This window comes from Brachyhypopomus gauderio, chromosome 4 (assembly GCF_052324685.1).
Source record: "Brachyhypopomus gauderio isolate BG-103 chromosome 4, BGAUD_0.2, whole genome shotgun sequence".
NCBI classification, from domain to species: Eukaryota; Metazoa; Chordata; class Actinopteri; order Gymnotiformes; family Hypopomidae; genus Brachyhypopomus; species Brachyhypopomus gauderio.
The window spans coordinates 17,156,939-17,172,995 of NC_135214.1; the positions used below are offsets into that span (position 1 = coordinate 17,156,939).

At 44.5% G+C, this 16,057-nt stretch overlaps 2 protein-coding genes across 8 annotated transcripts in view; both read right to left on the minus strand.

Moving 5' to 3' along the window:
- The window catches only part of fmnl2a (formin-like 2a), a 50,845-nt gene extending 43,576 nt beyond the window's left edge, over positions 1 to 7,269 (minus strand). The window contains exon 1 of one of the 3 annotated variants that reach the window (XM_077002733.1): positions 6,525 to 7,269. In XM_077002733.1, coding sequence (XP_076858848.1) covers positions 6,525 to 6,635 — 111 coding nt within the window. In that variant the 5' untranslated portion in view covers positions 6,636 to 7,269. The remainder of the gene's footprint in view (positions 1 to 6,524) is intronic. The other 2 variants (XM_077002732.1, XM_077002731.1) reach the window with 2 other exon arrangements.
- A 1,077-nt stretch (positions 7,270 to 8,346) lies between these two features.
- The window catches only part of mylka (myosin, light chain kinase a), a 45,874-nt gene continuing 38,163 nt past the window's right edge, over positions 8,347 to 16,057 (minus strand). For 2 of the 5 annotated variants that reach the window (XM_077002737.1, XM_077002741.1), the window contains 11 exons: positions 15,707 to 16,018; positions 15,551 to 15,583; positions 15,311 to 15,401; positions 14,949 to 15,152; positions 13,917 to 14,134; positions 13,508 to 13,634; positions 12,258 to 12,410; positions 10,916 to 11,039; positions 10,608 to 10,695; positions 10,135 to 10,281; positions 8,347 to 9,239 (listed from right to left, as the gene is read on the minus strand). In XM_077002737.1, coding sequence (XP_076858852.1) covers positions 8,992 to 9,239; positions 10,135 to 10,281; positions 10,608 to 10,695; positions 10,916 to 11,039; positions 12,258 to 12,410; positions 13,508 to 13,634; positions 13,917 to 14,134; positions 14,949 to 15,152; positions 15,311 to 15,401; positions 15,551 to 15,583; positions 15,707 to 16,018 — 1,745 coding nt within the window. In that variant the 3' untranslated portion in view covers positions 8,347 to 8,991. The remainder of the gene's footprint in view (positions 9,240 to 10,134; positions 10,282 to 10,607; positions 10,696 to 10,915; positions 11,040 to 12,257; positions 12,411 to 13,507; positions 13,635 to 13,916; positions 14,135 to 14,948; positions 15,153 to 15,310; positions 15,402 to 15,550; positions 15,584 to 15,706; positions 16,019 to 16,057) is intronic. The other 3 variants (XM_077002739.1, XM_077002738.1, XM_077002740.1) reach the window with 3 other exon arrangements.

Sequence of the window (16,057 nt, forward strand, 5' to 3'; positions counted from 1 at the left end):
CTTGGCCAGCGCGATGAACCTAGAGTACTCCCATAATGCACTGCATGACAATGAGGCACCGTGCCCAGAAGTGACTCTGACTATTGTGTGGCACACTTGGCCATTCTGTGACTGGTAGCTATTAATGAAGCCATACTAGACCATTACATCATCCTCCACGAGTTCCTAACAAGAGACCGATTGCACGGGGAAATCATGTAGTGATGTTGTGGACTGTCAGGACCTCGTGTGACATAAGGCACAGTCACGATTGTGGGTTAATCAGTGCCTAGGCATGTTATGACTCATTTTATTACCAGCCACTTGTTTCTTGAATGATACCTGCTACTTCAGAAAGTGAAATGAACACTTCCCTGTTTACTGTTGGCTTATCACTTAACGTAGTCATATAAAAAAGCATGAACTCCAATACCTTGATACCTAAATCACACTTTCAACCTAAGAATGCAAGTTGGACTAAAGCTAATAAGTGACTAGGTGCATAGCAGAAACAGAGATACCACTAAGAACCCTCTGAAGCCAACCGTGCTTCACAGGAGGGGAGGAAAGGATCTTATACAATAGAAAGGGGAAGAGAAAAAAATATTTAACTGTTCCTTACTGTACTATAAATAATTGTACCAATGGATTATGAGATGGAAAGAGAACCCCAACTGAAATAAATCACTGTAGAAAATCGACAGGCCTCCAAACACTACCTCAAACTTCCACATTTCAAAGAGAAAAGAGCTCTGAGCACAAGTTAAAGTGCAGCTACACGCTGCTATTGATCCTGAGCCAAGCGTCTGTTTCCCACACGGCGCACTGCCATGTTGCCAAGATTCCCGTCGTGCCCGCCCCTGGCGTCCATGCTCCGGAGGCCCCGCCTCCCGGCCGCCTCCCACTGCCACCGGCCTGCCTAATTAGCCAAGGGAGCGTCCAGGCGCTTGAGCGGCGGGTCACCGGCCGGCTCTCAGTCAGGAACCCAGAGCAGCACGGCGAGGGTGGCGGCAATGCCACGGGGAGGGGCCGCGAGCACCACGGAGTTGGGGGGCACTGCCAGGATCCACTCTGGGGGAGAATAATGGAAGTCTCTGTTGGCTTGGCTGGACACGTCGTCTCTGCAGCTACTATCAGCGCTCTGTGTGTGAAGCATGGACAATCAACATTGTTCATTTGGCTTAACGAGAAAAACGCTTACAAAGATGCCAAGAATGCTCTTTGTGGCCATGCTGCTGAATGAAGTGATGATCTAGATAAGAAATATGCCAAACCAGAACTTCATAAAAAAAATCATAACTGAAATCATAGAGTTTAGAGGATTGGAAACATCAGATTCTGGCATTCATCAGACACGGAAAAAAGAAGTAACGATCAAGCTGTAGAAATAAGGGCTAATTTAATAACCACAGGCTACCTACACTAAGCTAATGGTGAAGACCAGCCTTTCACATACAGCAGACACCTTCTGCACCAGACTGCCCAGTAAACAGTGTGTAGGCCAGGAGAAGCTGGTCACCGCTGTATAACGCAACACTGATGGCACAAAGTCCCTGTGACATACTGAGCCATGACTCATTAGGCATCAGCCCATCACCTATAACATAAAGACTCTTTTTGCAGAGATGGTGAGGGTTTTACATAATAAATGCATGTGTTAAAGAATAAGCATTGTTATCTGGTTGTTTTCTGGAATGAATAATCCCTTTATTGCTGGAAACTGCTTAAAGCTACGTCAACCCTCTGTCTGCAGAGATGTTGTTTAAGGACAAGCTAGGCCTGTCAAAAGTACAGAAACCAGAGATGCAGACCACAGAATTGAGTAACTGACTTCAGAACAATCGGAAGTAATTTCATTGGTTATTTCAGTTTATTTGGTTTCCACTGAGCACATTTGGCTTTACGCAACCTTTACATTCATTATATTTGATTCACTTTTCTATTTTAAGCAGGATGATTAATACACGAGAACCTATAAACTCTGCAAGAACAGCCACAGAAATTAATTCAGTGCGTGTGGCCGACAAAATCATGACGGAGATTTCCGACCCGGACCACTGCTAGCGCTCAGGGTCTGTGGCCGGGAAGACCCTCACAGAAGGAAACGTGCTGTCTCAAAGACAACCACGAGAGTAAGAGACATATTTTCATCATAGACCACCTAATACAGACTAACTGAATTCTCAGTTATAACAACATAGGCTCCTACAGCTGGTTTTCTATATAAAGCTGTGACTGCTTTTGCTTCTAAACAATATACTCTTTCACTTTATTACCACATAAAACAATACAGTTACCTTAATATATAACCAGAAAGGTTACATAGACTTTAGCCTCCTGTACAAATTTGGTTCCGAATTTACACTTAGCATGTAGTCCTGTAGTGGGAAGACTTATGTTGCCTATTTCATCTTTAATATGGTTATTTAATAGTTCGTAGCATTACTAAAACAACACAAATTTGACTGGAGGCAGAACAAGACCACGGTGGGCTGTCTGTCTGTAGCAAAGCCTCTTTAGATGTAATCTCCACTTCCTATTGAGAGAGTGCAGCTATAACAAAAGCTAAGGCAGCAACTCCCACATGGCAGTGAGGACGGCCCTGATAATGGGCCCGTGAAGGCTACTGTTCTGTTTGCCAAGGTGCTCAGCAGAGCCGGGCTCGGAGGCACACACTCGGACTCAACGCTGGTCCCAAAACAAAGCTCGTTTCCATGGCATATCACAAGTTTCCATCTGCGATCCACGATTACCTCCACCATTGGAGGTGAAAAGCTGTGTGTCAGCTTCTGGGTAATGTTTGACTCATATGAACACTGCTGGATTTTGCACTGCTTATGGGGGAAACAAAGTTTCTCTTTGACTCTGGAATGAATAAAACCAACAAAAGCTGATTAAACTGGAATAAAGCCCCAGCAAAACTGAACAGTTAACTTGTTCCGTTGCTGCTTTTTTTTGTCTCTCCCCTGTTGAGTTTCACAATGTTATATCATCATAACGAAACGATAGTTCTGCACAGCGTCTTAACAAAAATAAACCTTTCCTTGAAAAACTGATAAACATGCTTGTTCAAACCCACACTGCAACCATGTGTTATCATTCTTCTCCTGGGAAACGTGGTTAACAGTAATGCCCTTGCAACTACGGCAACCACCCTGACGTTTGGAGACATGCTCTTAGCTGAAAGATTAGGCTAATGGCCAGACAGTGCTGTCTCCTGGTTTTAAGGAAAATATGCGTTTCCATTTTTCAAAGGAAAAGAACAGGTTCACAGGAAACACTGTTATCAAGTCAAATCAAACGAACAAAAAGTCTCTAAAAACAAACGAACAAAAAAAAAGGATGACCTTACATAAACTCATAAATACATAATACATAAATGATGGTGTGCTCATTTCCATAATACATTTGCACTGATTTTTCTTAGTGTAGAGTTGTACCTTTTTTGACTGTTTATTATTAGCAGGCTACACTAAAGTCACAACAGACCCAAAGAGAGGAGGACCCTAGTGTTTCATAGCATAGAAGCACGTGGACCAGCCCAGAGTTCATCATGGAGACGCGGAACACAAAGAAGGTCTGCTCTGAGAATCTGCTGTAGGTCCCCCTATCGCTGAGAGTGACCGCTCAAAGCTGCATAGCGGCATGAAAGACGTGCACTCCACGTCAGGACAGTGAAGGCAGTGCTGCCTGGACTTCAGCCTTTCCAAACAAGACTAAAATACTTATGACGAAGCTCTCTGCAGTGTTTCCAATTACTGTAGACGGCTGAACAGGTATTTAACAAAAGGGAAATATAATATCATGGAAATATCATGGAAGAATCATAGCAAAAATATATCATACTTGAGAAGAATTCCATGAAACAGGACCAAAAAAAAGTTGTGGCACATTAAAGTATAAAAGATTCATGATTGACTCAATGCATTTATTTAGTGTTTACAAAAAGTAACTATTTAAGAAAATACTGGGAAAATATATCTATTAGGCTAGTGAAAGAAATAGTAAGATAATAGTGCTTTTCCTTACAAGATCTGTCCGCAAAAACATATCTATTTTTTTACATACAGTTGATCAGTGTTCTAGAAATGTTAAGCTATGCTCATTAAAACATTTCATAATGAACATTATGCATGACAACAATAACATTTCCCCTTGCACAATCAGTCCCAGTGTAGGTAAGTGTAAACGTGACTTCCAAAACAAAACAGACACCACAAGTGTAGTACAACATGATCAAGCCCCAATTATCATATTTAAAACCGCACTTTTCCACAGCGAGGAGCACAAATAACCCTCCGTCAGCAGCTCTGTGATCAGAGAGCAGTCATATCATCTGGATGTCAACTGCTCCCCCAGGTCTACCAGGGCCCAGAGGCTGACATCCATCATGGCTTTAAAAGAAGTGAATAACACCAAAAGCTGTGATTAAAGCACTCAAAACACTACTAATGCCCCTATTCCTGTCTGCCGAAGACAAAGACATCATCCCTGTCCCCACCAGCCAGTGATGAAGCACTGTGGACTAGGCAGGTCTCAAGTCTTCATAGTGCAGCGGGAGCTGGGACGTTACATTGTACTGGATTTACGTCCTTTCTCCACACAATAGGAGTATTTTGTGTCTCTGCGTGGTGTTTCTTAGACTCCACTAATGGTAAATAATGTTGGGCAAGTTTACTGGAGGCACTGTCCATTTTCAACGGTCTAAATAATGTCAACCACTGTATAAAATGCCTGAATTAATTACTTAATTTCAAACTGCAGCAGTTTTGTCAACAGAAATTACAAAAAAGTATTAATAATTAGAGGGTATTAGCATATAATGTATGAATGTGTAATGCAAAGAAAATAACACAAAAACCATGTGTCTATAACATATGACTGGATGGATAGACAAAATTGCATAATTACCCAACTCAGACTGACTGACTGAACTGAGAGATTGACCAACTGATTGATTGACCAGCTGATTGCTGGAATGATTGATTTTTCTTAATGCCAAATTAGATTGCGTGGTTGTAGCATCAGAGGACTTATTGTCCTCATCAGAGGACAAATAGAGCTTTCGTGTTTTAAAGAAAATAGTGAATAATGAAATAAAACATTCAGGCTAGGAACCTAACACAGCCCTAGGCATGTGTGTGAGTAAGTGAAACATTAATCCAAACCCCACTGCCTTCAGGACAGTTTTAACTATTTCACTGACCCTCTGTTGCCTTAGGCTGCTCTGATAGTGGACAGCTAAGTGAATGAACAGTGTGCGTGTGTGTGCGCGTTCGAGAGCCAACTGGAGTTTCTCATGACACAGTTCCAAGGATGCATTTAACTCCATTAGTGGAGCATCAGGTCTGGTGGTTAGCCTATGTCTGACCCTGGTTTGTTAGTCCTGACAGCAGGACAAGTCAGCAACTGGCTAACTAAGTTAAAGATTCTGACCATTAATAGAATTCTTAAGTTTCAGGACACTGGTCCTCAAATCCAGTATCCCAATCTTAATTAAAAGCAAGGGAAACATCTAATTTACAATAGACATGTTTTATGAAACGGTCTACTGTCTATTAGAAAGTTATTTTATGGAGGTATTAAAAATATTGACTGGTACAAGTACTTTTAAAGATGTATAGCCTATCTGCAGATGGTTCTGGATTGGCTTGAGTGGTGTGAGCAATCGTCTCCTGATCTAGGTTAAACGGTGTCAACCCCAACTCATTCAAGCTTAAAACTATAAAAAAGGTTTTCCAACCAATTCTAAATCTCAATGTGACTGAATTATACGGAGTAATGACAAGAATATGTACCTTAAACCAATGACATTTTCAAACGTCAGATATCGGAACCACGTGTCTATGGTTGGATCAGAACCGGGACTGGGTCGCAGCTCGTTAGTCACCCTACACAGATGTTCAGCAAACCTGATTCTCTCAAATACAAATGCTAAAAAATACCAATCGAAAACATAAGAAGATATTTAAAACTAATCGACAAACTTTTTTCTACCAAAAATGTTTGGAGGTTGGTGGTCTATTTACATGTATCTAAAGTATTTATTGAAAATCGACTGATAATAAATCATTAGTTCAGCTGGCAGGTCCATGTCAAACTTGTCCAGATTAATCACTCTCTGGTCAGGAGAAATAAACCTTGCTAGGTCTCAAAGTAACCAAGAACTCACCACCACGGGCTAGCTGGACCAACACAGTTATCGGCGTATAACAAACCAGTAACTCGGGCGGTTTATAAACGTGTGCTGTTATTTTCGTGGACATGGTGGTAGGTGGTAGCACAGCTAACCTCATTAATCCACAATAGCGGACCAGAGACTTTACTAAAGACCAGGGACTTTACTAACGACCAGGGACTTTACTAACGACCAGGGACTTTACTAGAGACCAGGGACTTTACTAGAGACCAGGGACTTTACTAAAGACCAGTCACAGACTAGTTCAGTGTCCCACACCCCAGGATGGACCAGCGAACAAAAGACTCGCCTCAGCGCAGACAGCAGCAATCACTCAATGTCTTCATCTTCAACATACGTTACTTACCAACACGATGTTAAATCTCTCCTCCAGTTGCCCCGGGTCGGGCAGGGGCAGTTTGAGGGGCATGTTGTGTCCTCTCAGGTCGGACTGCTCCACACTCCCCGCGTTCCCCATACTTCAGTCCCGCCGTGGAGCTGCCGACACTCCGGGACTTTAACAAACTCAACCGGCCCAGTAAATGTTTCTGAAACGTTATCTGGCCACTCTGTGGACTCTCTGACTGACTTTATCCTCGCTTGTAGACTCTCTGGTTGACTTTATCCCCGCTTGTAGACTCTCTGGTTGATTTAATCCTCGCTTGTAGATTCTCTGGATGATTTAATCCCCGCTTGTAGACTCTCTGACTGACTTTATTCTCGCTTTACCACCAAAAGTCCACGAAGAAACAACAACAAAACGCCACCGTCCCAAGCGCGCGACTCCACCTCGCGCATTATATCGTCTCAAACCGAGCGCGCGCCTGAGAGTGAACGCTCAAATGAGCTCATGTCTTATCCGTATCTTGCACAATGTCCACACCACTCCCAGTGAGCTGTAGTCACGGTGCTCATGATTCAGGCTCGCTGCTCCCCGTCAGTAGCTGCGGATCCACAGACACGGTTCTGCAGCGTTTCCAGGCGCATCCCTGCACAACTGCCCCCTTCGCACCGGCCTCCCATTTTGGGGCGTGTAGTTGTGCACACCGTGGTGCATCTGATGCATGCTGGTATTTGAAGTTCCCTAAGTTTTAAACTCAAAAGGTGAAAAAAAACAAGTAGCGTCAATGTGCGATCAATAAAACGTTTGCCAGGCTGAGATCCTCAGGTGTCCACCGAACAGGGACATCAGCTTGGGAAAGTTCGCCTTGTCCAGATGGACAATTTCACAGGATTACAGGGCGTGATCCACAGCAGAATAAAGCTGGCAGAGTCCCGCTTTTTGAATTTAGGGAATGGGGAAAATCATTTAAAAAATGTGTTTCACATGCTGATCACGGACATTGAGACGAATCCTCTAGTGTCCTACACAGTGAAGACATCTCTCTCCCTCTGTGTATGTGTGCCCTAAATCATTTAGCCTTAAATGAAGAGCTTTAAACGGAGGGCACAGCCTTAATGTTGGTGTTTTACTCCACACAGAGGTAAAGCAAGAACATAGGAACACCAGGCACAGCTGGTGAAACCTAAGTAGCCTAAAGAGACCCTCTGCATTTTAAGTGCACTACAAGGAAATGTAAAATGCCAGACAGATGCCAAAAATAAAGTCAGAACAATAAAATCTCTATGTCAGGGGATCTCCGAGGGACTCCAGTTCACAGATGTTGCTAAATTGGTGTGCGGGACAGCCAAAGGCAGCAGTGTTCTTAGTCTTGGAGTGCACACTCACGAGAGAGAGGCGAAACACAGCAGACAGAGGAGACATTGTAGTGTGTGCCAGAGATGCCCCACACTTCAACCATGTTCACTCCTCAGCCCAGTCAGCACAGCCAACAGACGCTCATCAATGTGGCGGACTTAGTCCTCAAAATACTTATTTTCATTTTGAATCACTAAGGGCTTTGTCAGTGATCAGACATGTATATATAAATAAATATTTATTTAAAAATCTACTAATTTCCTTTATAAGAGTACAAAAGACCTTGCGAAAAGGAAGCGTGAATTTGGTCCTGAGTAGTGGGTGGGCCTTCATACTTCATGCTTCAATAAGGCACCATGCAGAAACAGCGACATCTTGTGGTCGGAAGTTTAAGGTCTCTCCCGCTCATAGAGCACATTTCCCCATAACTTAATAAAGAGTTAACACCAAATCACCAAAGAAACACTTATTTGTGATAAAAAAAATGTTTATTTATTTATTTTATAACAGTGAGTTACTACAGATGTAGTGTTTCTTATTACAATGTAATCTACACTTTGTCAAACTAATCCATATTATAAAAAATTAAGAAATATAATCTACATACATTTAATGTAAAACAGTTAAAATGTGCTTTTCAGTTACCTGTAACAGTTAGTGCTGTTATCTATTTTAAAAAGGTGACAAAAGCCAACATCTCCGATCAAATGAATTAAAGCTATTATGCCTGAGCTTACACAGGTCTTAAACATACAGCCAGGTGAAAAGAAACGGAATCCTCACATACAACAACGCTGATCTGTGAGCACACCAACACGCTTTGTGAGCTTGCTTGTTTTAGAAAAAAACCAAACAATTAAATATCGCAAATATCCAAATTACATAAAACCTGGAATGTGAGTAACATGGAAGTAAGTTCATAAATACCTCAACACCCTGACACTGAATCTGATGTGCACGGTCGTGCTGACACGAGAAGGCCCACGTGAAGTGGACCCCAACAAGCACGCCACGTGGGAATAGAAGCGCTCGAGTACGTCGTGTCATAACTCCAACAGTCCGAGCAGGTGACAAGAGCCAGAAGCTAAAGTGGAAGCCCAAGACTCATCCCATTCATCCATTCACCCTATGCCACTTATTCCTCCTCTTCCTCCTCCTCCTCTTCCTCCTCTTCTGCCATCAGCTCGACGATGAGCTCCGCTGTGCACGTGGCCTCCCCGAGGTTGTTCACAGCCTTGCACGTGTATATGGCGTCGTCGTCGCCGCCGACCTCCGAGATGACCAGGCTGCAGTTGCCGTCCTCGTCGTAGTCGATCTGGAAGTGACGCGTCTCCTTGATGGGCTGGCCGTCCTTGTACCACACCACCTCCGGGTCCGGATAACCTGACGAGATGTGCAACTGGCAGTTATCTATCCATCTATCACTTGCTTGGTGATAGATGAACACACAATAGAAACTACCCCATCAATTAGAAACTTGCCCACTGATGACCAGGTTCCTACTGCTGGTGGCTGCATGTTTAAAGATGGCAGAAGCCATTCTAGCTGCTGCAGTGTTGTGTGAAACCTCTAGTTGCTCTGCCTGCTGCACTCAGACCAGCGTGAACGCTGCTACTGTGTTGTTGTTACCTCTACATTCACAACCCTCCTCCACCCCAATAATATTCAGGTAGCAGAGATCCTGTAGTCAGAAACTGACCAGCGATGGACAAGACTGAGCAGGGGCGGACAGGAGGATGTCTGTGTGTGTGTGTGGGTATGCGTGTGTTTGCGTGTGTGTGTGTGTGTGTGTGTGTGTGTGTGTGGGTATGCGTGTGTGTTTGCGTGTGTGTGTGTGCATGCGTGTGTGTGTGTGTGGGTATGCGTGTGTGTTTGCGCGTGTGTGTGTGTGTGTGTACGTGTGTGTGTGCATGCGTGTGTGTGTGTACGTGTGTGTGTGCATGCGTGTGTGTGTGTGTGCATGCGTGTGTGTGTGTCTGTGTGTGCATGCGTGTGTGTGTGTGTGTGTGTGTGCATGCGTGTGTGTGTGTGTGGGTATGCGTGTGTGTGTGCGTGTGTGTGTGCATGCGTGTGTGTGTGTGTGTGTGTGTATGTGTGTGTGCATGCGTGTGTGTGTGTGTGTGTGTGTGTGTGTGTGTGTGTGTGTGTGTGTGTGTATGTATGTGTGTGTGTGTATGTATGTATGTGTGTGTGTGCGCCACCAGCGCGTGCGGAGTGTGTGAGCCTGGGCTGCGAGAGGCTGTGAGCACTTCCTGGTGCTCCACAGACGTCCCAGTACCTTCTATCTTGCAGTCAAAGCGTGCAGCACTGCCCTCCACCACCTCCACGTCCTTCATCAGTGCCGTGAACATGGGCTTCATCGGGCTCCGCACGTCACTCTCCTCCTGGACCCGGCTCTCCTCTGCACCAACACAAACCCCCAGACCTATTCTCCAATAATGTTTGAATAATTACACAGCTAAACAAATGATAATAATATAGAAATATATAATATAGCAAACTAAACAATGTTAGATGACACTAAGGAGCAGTAATTTGAGATGACTGTGAGACAAAGGGAGACAACATGGAATACGTTTCTTAACTTTTTCCTCCCGGTCATTGATGAGTACTAGAATGATAACATGGTTGCCCAAACCACCGAGTATTTCTGAGCGTTTTTGGGCATGTGTTAATGATGCATCTCACCATCACCAACCTCCACCATGTCTGAGCGAAGTGAGGTGAGAAGGGATGTTGTTGCCACGGTACCTTCAGTGGGGACCTTCTTGGCGTGGACGCCTGCCATCAGTGCCATGGAGGAGAGGCGTCCTATGGCCCGAACAGCGTGGCCCGTTTTCTGCAGAAATGGTTGATGTTTAGCACGCGTGCAGGAGAGGTCTCCTCGAACCTGCACATGATGCACCTACGCCAATACTCCTGCGGGCCTTTAACCTGCGTCCGTGAGCGTATGTCAGCACCACGTGCAGGTGTCGGAGCCCTGATGAGAGTCCTGACAGACCCGGGGGACACTCCATCCATCCAGGTGGTTCTTGGGTGTGGGCGCTATGGCGGCTCACCTGCCACTTTCTCCTGAGGATGTACTTCTTCATTCGCTCCTTGGAGAGCTTCTTGGCCTCCATGTTGCTGGTGTCCTGTTTGAGCCAGACGTGTTGGAAGCACAGCTCACAGCTCAGACGAGCCCTGCAGACACGCAGACAGCGCGCAGACACGCAGACACGCAGACAGCACGCAGCTGTTTATTTGTATATATTGTAAAATAGATTGTATATATTGTAAAACCAAAATGTTGTACACAGCTGAAGGTAAAAAACTAAAGTTTGCAGTGAACGCCACAGGTCACTACATACATAAAACCCATCAATGCACAAATAAGGATAAAAATCTGTGGATTCCCAAAGCTAAATATTAATACAATAAATATATAATTTTAAAACCCGTCATGGAGTTTTACCCAGATCTTCTATGCAGCTGCCTCAGATATATTTTTAACAACATATCTTCAAATTACCCTCTAAAATCCACGCATTACGTTTAAGGTGTAGGGAAATTCTCAGAAGATTTATATAAAGATGATCAAACATCACTGACTAACAAGGTCACAGAGTTAAGACAAGTAAACATCGTTAAATAAATCCATCAAGGTCTTCTCGAGATCCTTAGGCATTCACTGTGACGGCTAATCAACAGTTCCACAGTGAAGAGTGAAAACATTCGTTTTAACTGATCAAAGGAATTTTTCTGTATCTAAATGTTAAACACCCCCATCTGAGTCTCTCCACAGTCAAAACAAACGAGCGCACAATGCACCATCAATCAAAACCGTTAACAGTGTCAAAAAAGCCTCTTACTAAATGAAAGCACTTGGGTGCAACCACCTGGTAGCTGACAGAAGACTTTACTAAAGTACATCCTGTGCACAAGGTCAGAATTATTAATTTTATTATTAAACAGATTTATTACAGACTATGTTTCATATCTGATATGAATCTCAGAAATTTCTAACTTCTTTAGTCAGTCAGACATTTCTCCTGTGCTGGCCTTCCTCAGTGGTGAGCGCTGTTTGTTACTCAAATGAGCACTAACGGCGCAGATAGCACTTGTTGTCCTTGTACCTCACATTGTACGTGTATTTCAATCTATGTTTATTTGCACTTCTAAGTATTCCTGTTGTTAAAGTTTGATCCTGTGTTTATTTGTAATACTAGGTAACAGCATTAATTCCTGTAGTTTAGTAGTAGTCTGGTTCAAGGGTATCTGGAGTTCTGACCTATCTATGGTACTCTCTACGATATATTCTGTCAACAGATGGCAAAGCACTTTGTAACTTTGTAAGTCGCTCTGGATAAGAGAGACTGCTAAATGCCCAAGATGTAAATGTAAATGAGCACTAAAACTCACTTCATGTCTTTCTTCAGAAGGCTGCTAATGAAGTCTTTGGCCTCCTCAGAAATTTCATCAAATGCCTCGTCCTCAAAGTCCCAGGTTGCTGAGGTAACGTTGGACAGTGTCTCATGGTCACTGTCACCCATGAATGGAGACAAACCACTGACTCTACAAATGGGGAAGAGAGAGAGAGGGGGGGGGGGGGGTAGAGCGAGAGAAAGAGATAGGAGACAGTAGGGGTAATGAGGGGTAGACAACAGAAGACAAACATCAAAGAGACAAAAGCAGAGTTGGAGTGTAAGCAAATGGAAGGAGGTGCTGTGTGAAAAAGTAAAGTGGTTTAAGAGCAAACAGCAGCTCAGTTTGATCTGTGGAGCAGCTGGGTTATTCCTCCATGCTGCGGTGTCTGTGTATGGAGAGACGTAGCTGCAAGTGATTAACACTGTTTAGCTTTAACCATGCTAATCACTATTAGACTAGACTGAAGGAAACTCTACCCAGAACACATGTGAAGAGGGGCTTGTTTTCTTGATGTTCCCTCACACCATTGCCGAGACTATCACCTTCATTTTCATAACTTGAGCTGCTCTTAATCAAAGCCTGTTCATATTCGGTGTATCTTGCCTTTTTCAGAGTCTAAAATGCCCCATGAAACACCACCAAAGTTTGAAACATTAAAGAGCATTTTTGTTCCTCTGGGCCCAGGCGTTGTCTAGGGTGGAATTGTAAATCCCAACAACCTTCAGACAGTGTATTTGTCTTTCCTCTCTTTATAGTTAAGCTACTTGGGTTGGGCTGGCGGAAAGCCAGAATCCCCAGACTGGAATTAGAGGGAGATCAGAGACAAGCCACAGTGCAGAGATCTTCAAATACAGCAGAGCTCACAGCTATGGTTCACCATTACAAAGAGCAGAGCTCACAGCTATGGTTCACCATTACAAACAGCAGAGCTCACAGCTATGGTTCACCATTACAAACAGCAGGGGCCCAGACTTCTCACATATTTCCCTCTCCATGGTCATGTCTTCTCTGTTCATCAGCCGCCTGCTGATCTATATACACTCAGTTGGACTACCACACGCTTGCAAGCACATGGCCACACACACACACACACGCACTCGTGCCCCCAAAGTCCACAAACCACAGCAACTTCACAGAGCTCCCAATAATATCCGAGAGATGACACCATGACAGGAAGAGAACAGATGCGCAGCCAGACGACCCGTGAAGACAGCCCGGTGAAAGACAACAGCAGCGGGACTCACAGGATGTAGCAGATGACGCCGATGCTCCACATGTCTGTGGGGTAGCCAATCGCTTCGTAGTTAATCACCTCGGGAGCGACGAACTCCGGAGTACCAAACATGACCTTCAGGGAACCTGCGTTCTCTGCTTTGCAAGAGAGAATAACATTTAAGATTCAGACAAGGTTAGGGCAGTATTTATTGAAATACGAAACAGTGCTTATGAAGGTTACACTTTCTAACACCAAGAAATGAATTCATCGATTTTCTATAGGCAAGTCTGAAGAACAAGCTAACTGTTGGCTGCTGTGGGACTCTGCAGTGTGATGTCATTTCAAAGCCTGCATGATAATTTAGACTGTAGTGCACAGAGGCGTCCCACGGTGCATGTGGACAGGTTCCTACAGCGTGTCGGAACACAAGGACACACCTAGCCTGCGCGCCAGGCCGAAGTCGATCAGTTTGATCTTGCTGCCCATTTTGTTCACGCACATGATGTTCTCGGGTTTGAGATCCAGGTGCAGGATCCCCTTCTTGTGCATGAAGCCCACACCGTCCACTATCTGCAGCACGTACTTGATCACCTCCCTCTCCGTCAGCTCGAAATCCTCATCGATGATTCGCTCAAACAGCTCACCTCCGGAGACCCTGCGTAGCAAAACCTCATTGAGCTCCGCTTGTGCGGCACGAATTCAGAACCTTCTCCGTCACGGTGTTGAGGTGTGGCTTAATCAAACGTGCAGGAATGAAGAGCAAGCTAACATATATGATGTAATGTTTCATACTGCAACAGTGCTGACTAGAACACTTCACAATGTGTTGGAACCTCTTTGGAACATCTGGGGGGAGCTTAAGGGCTTAAGATGAGTGAAAAGACAAAAACATTGATAAGATCAATAGGACAGAGAGGAGAGAGAGAGAGTGAGCAAGAGAGAGAGAGAGAGAGAGAGAGAGAGAGCGAGCGAGAGAGAGCGAGCGAGAGAGAGAGAAGAGCCCGGACTAAGCAGTGAAGGGCTGGACTGTGTTTAAACTGAGATGAAGAGGAAACAGACTCAGTTTACTAATATCAGCACTTTGCACATCCATTAAAGTGGCAATGAATCAATATTTTTGCATTTCCAGAGCTTATCTGGTCATGTATTGTACAGCATACATTTGTGATTACAGAATATGACAGAGTGGCTATGGCCCCAAAAATGTATTTGTTTCCTTCCTTCCCAGTATTGTATTCATATGCTAGTAAGATTAATGGATCTATCTGAAACTACTGTATATCAACAGACTAACAGGCCATGCTGGCCAATAACTCAATTACATAAAGTACCACAAGTGAAGAGGTCTTCACAGACTTGGTCACAGATTGAACAGAAGAGCTTTAAGATTAATTCAAGTTAAAAGAAGTGATTCACTTAAAGGCTGAGGTAGCACCTACCCTAGACGCATTCAGAGTACCGGTACTTACATCTCCAGCACCATGACAATGTCAGATTTGGCCTCGAAGGCGTCCACACACTGCACCAGCTTCAGGTGATGCAGGTCGTTCATGATTCGGATTTCCTGCCGCACATTTTCTTTCTCCTTTTCAGAGTATGCTTTAATAAACTTCCCAGCCCACACCTTTTTGGTGGATTTCTCTACAAGCTTAAACACCGTTCCGAACTTGCCCCTAGGACAAACCAAATGCAGAATGTCCAGTTATAAAATAAGGGTGCAATATGAGACACAAAAGGGCAAGAGAGCAGTAACAAATATGGATGGATGGATGGATGGATGTCTCTATCTGCTGACTGTGTTTTAGTCAAAGCTGCAGCAGGTTAAACTCACGATCCCAGTCGGTCCCCGACATCATAGAGGTCTTTAACCTTCACGTCTGTTCTGATAGTCACGTTTCTATACTCCGGCTGCTTCTGCGACTCTGACAACGTAGAGGTTTGAAGATATACAGCAGAGTATAAACATATTTTTATCCTATTAGATATGCTGATGTGACTGCAGAATTGCCATTTTTATAAATATGCCATTTCAATCACAATAACAAATGTCAGAATCAGCAGGCTTACTTACCATCATCGGAAGGATCAAGCTCATCTTTATTCTCTGTTGAATAACAATTAAAAAAGAAAGTTATGACATTGTCACTACAATGCTCCCAACAATCCAAAGGTTTTCCATCCAGTCTGAGCAAACTATTTCTCAGAGCGACCACTAGGTGGGGCTCACCATCCTCTTCCACTTCCTCCAGTCCGACTTCCACGGGTGCAGACTCGGCACTGGGCTCTCCGATCCCGTAGATGTTCGCAGCTCTCACACGGAACTTGTACCGCCTGCCAGGCAGCAAGTCCTGGACGTTGTAGGACGTGCTGTTGCAGGACACCAGGTTGGACCACACGTTGCCCACAGAGTCCCAGATCTCCAGGTTGTAGGACTGCACGGCGCTGCCTCCGTCGTACGTGGGGCCGTACCACGACAGGGTCAGGCTGGATTTGCGGACGTCCGTGGCGGCGGGGACACGTGCTGGGGGGTCCGGCTTGTCTGGAGGGTGAAGGTCAGGAGAGCGTGGTCAAAATGGAA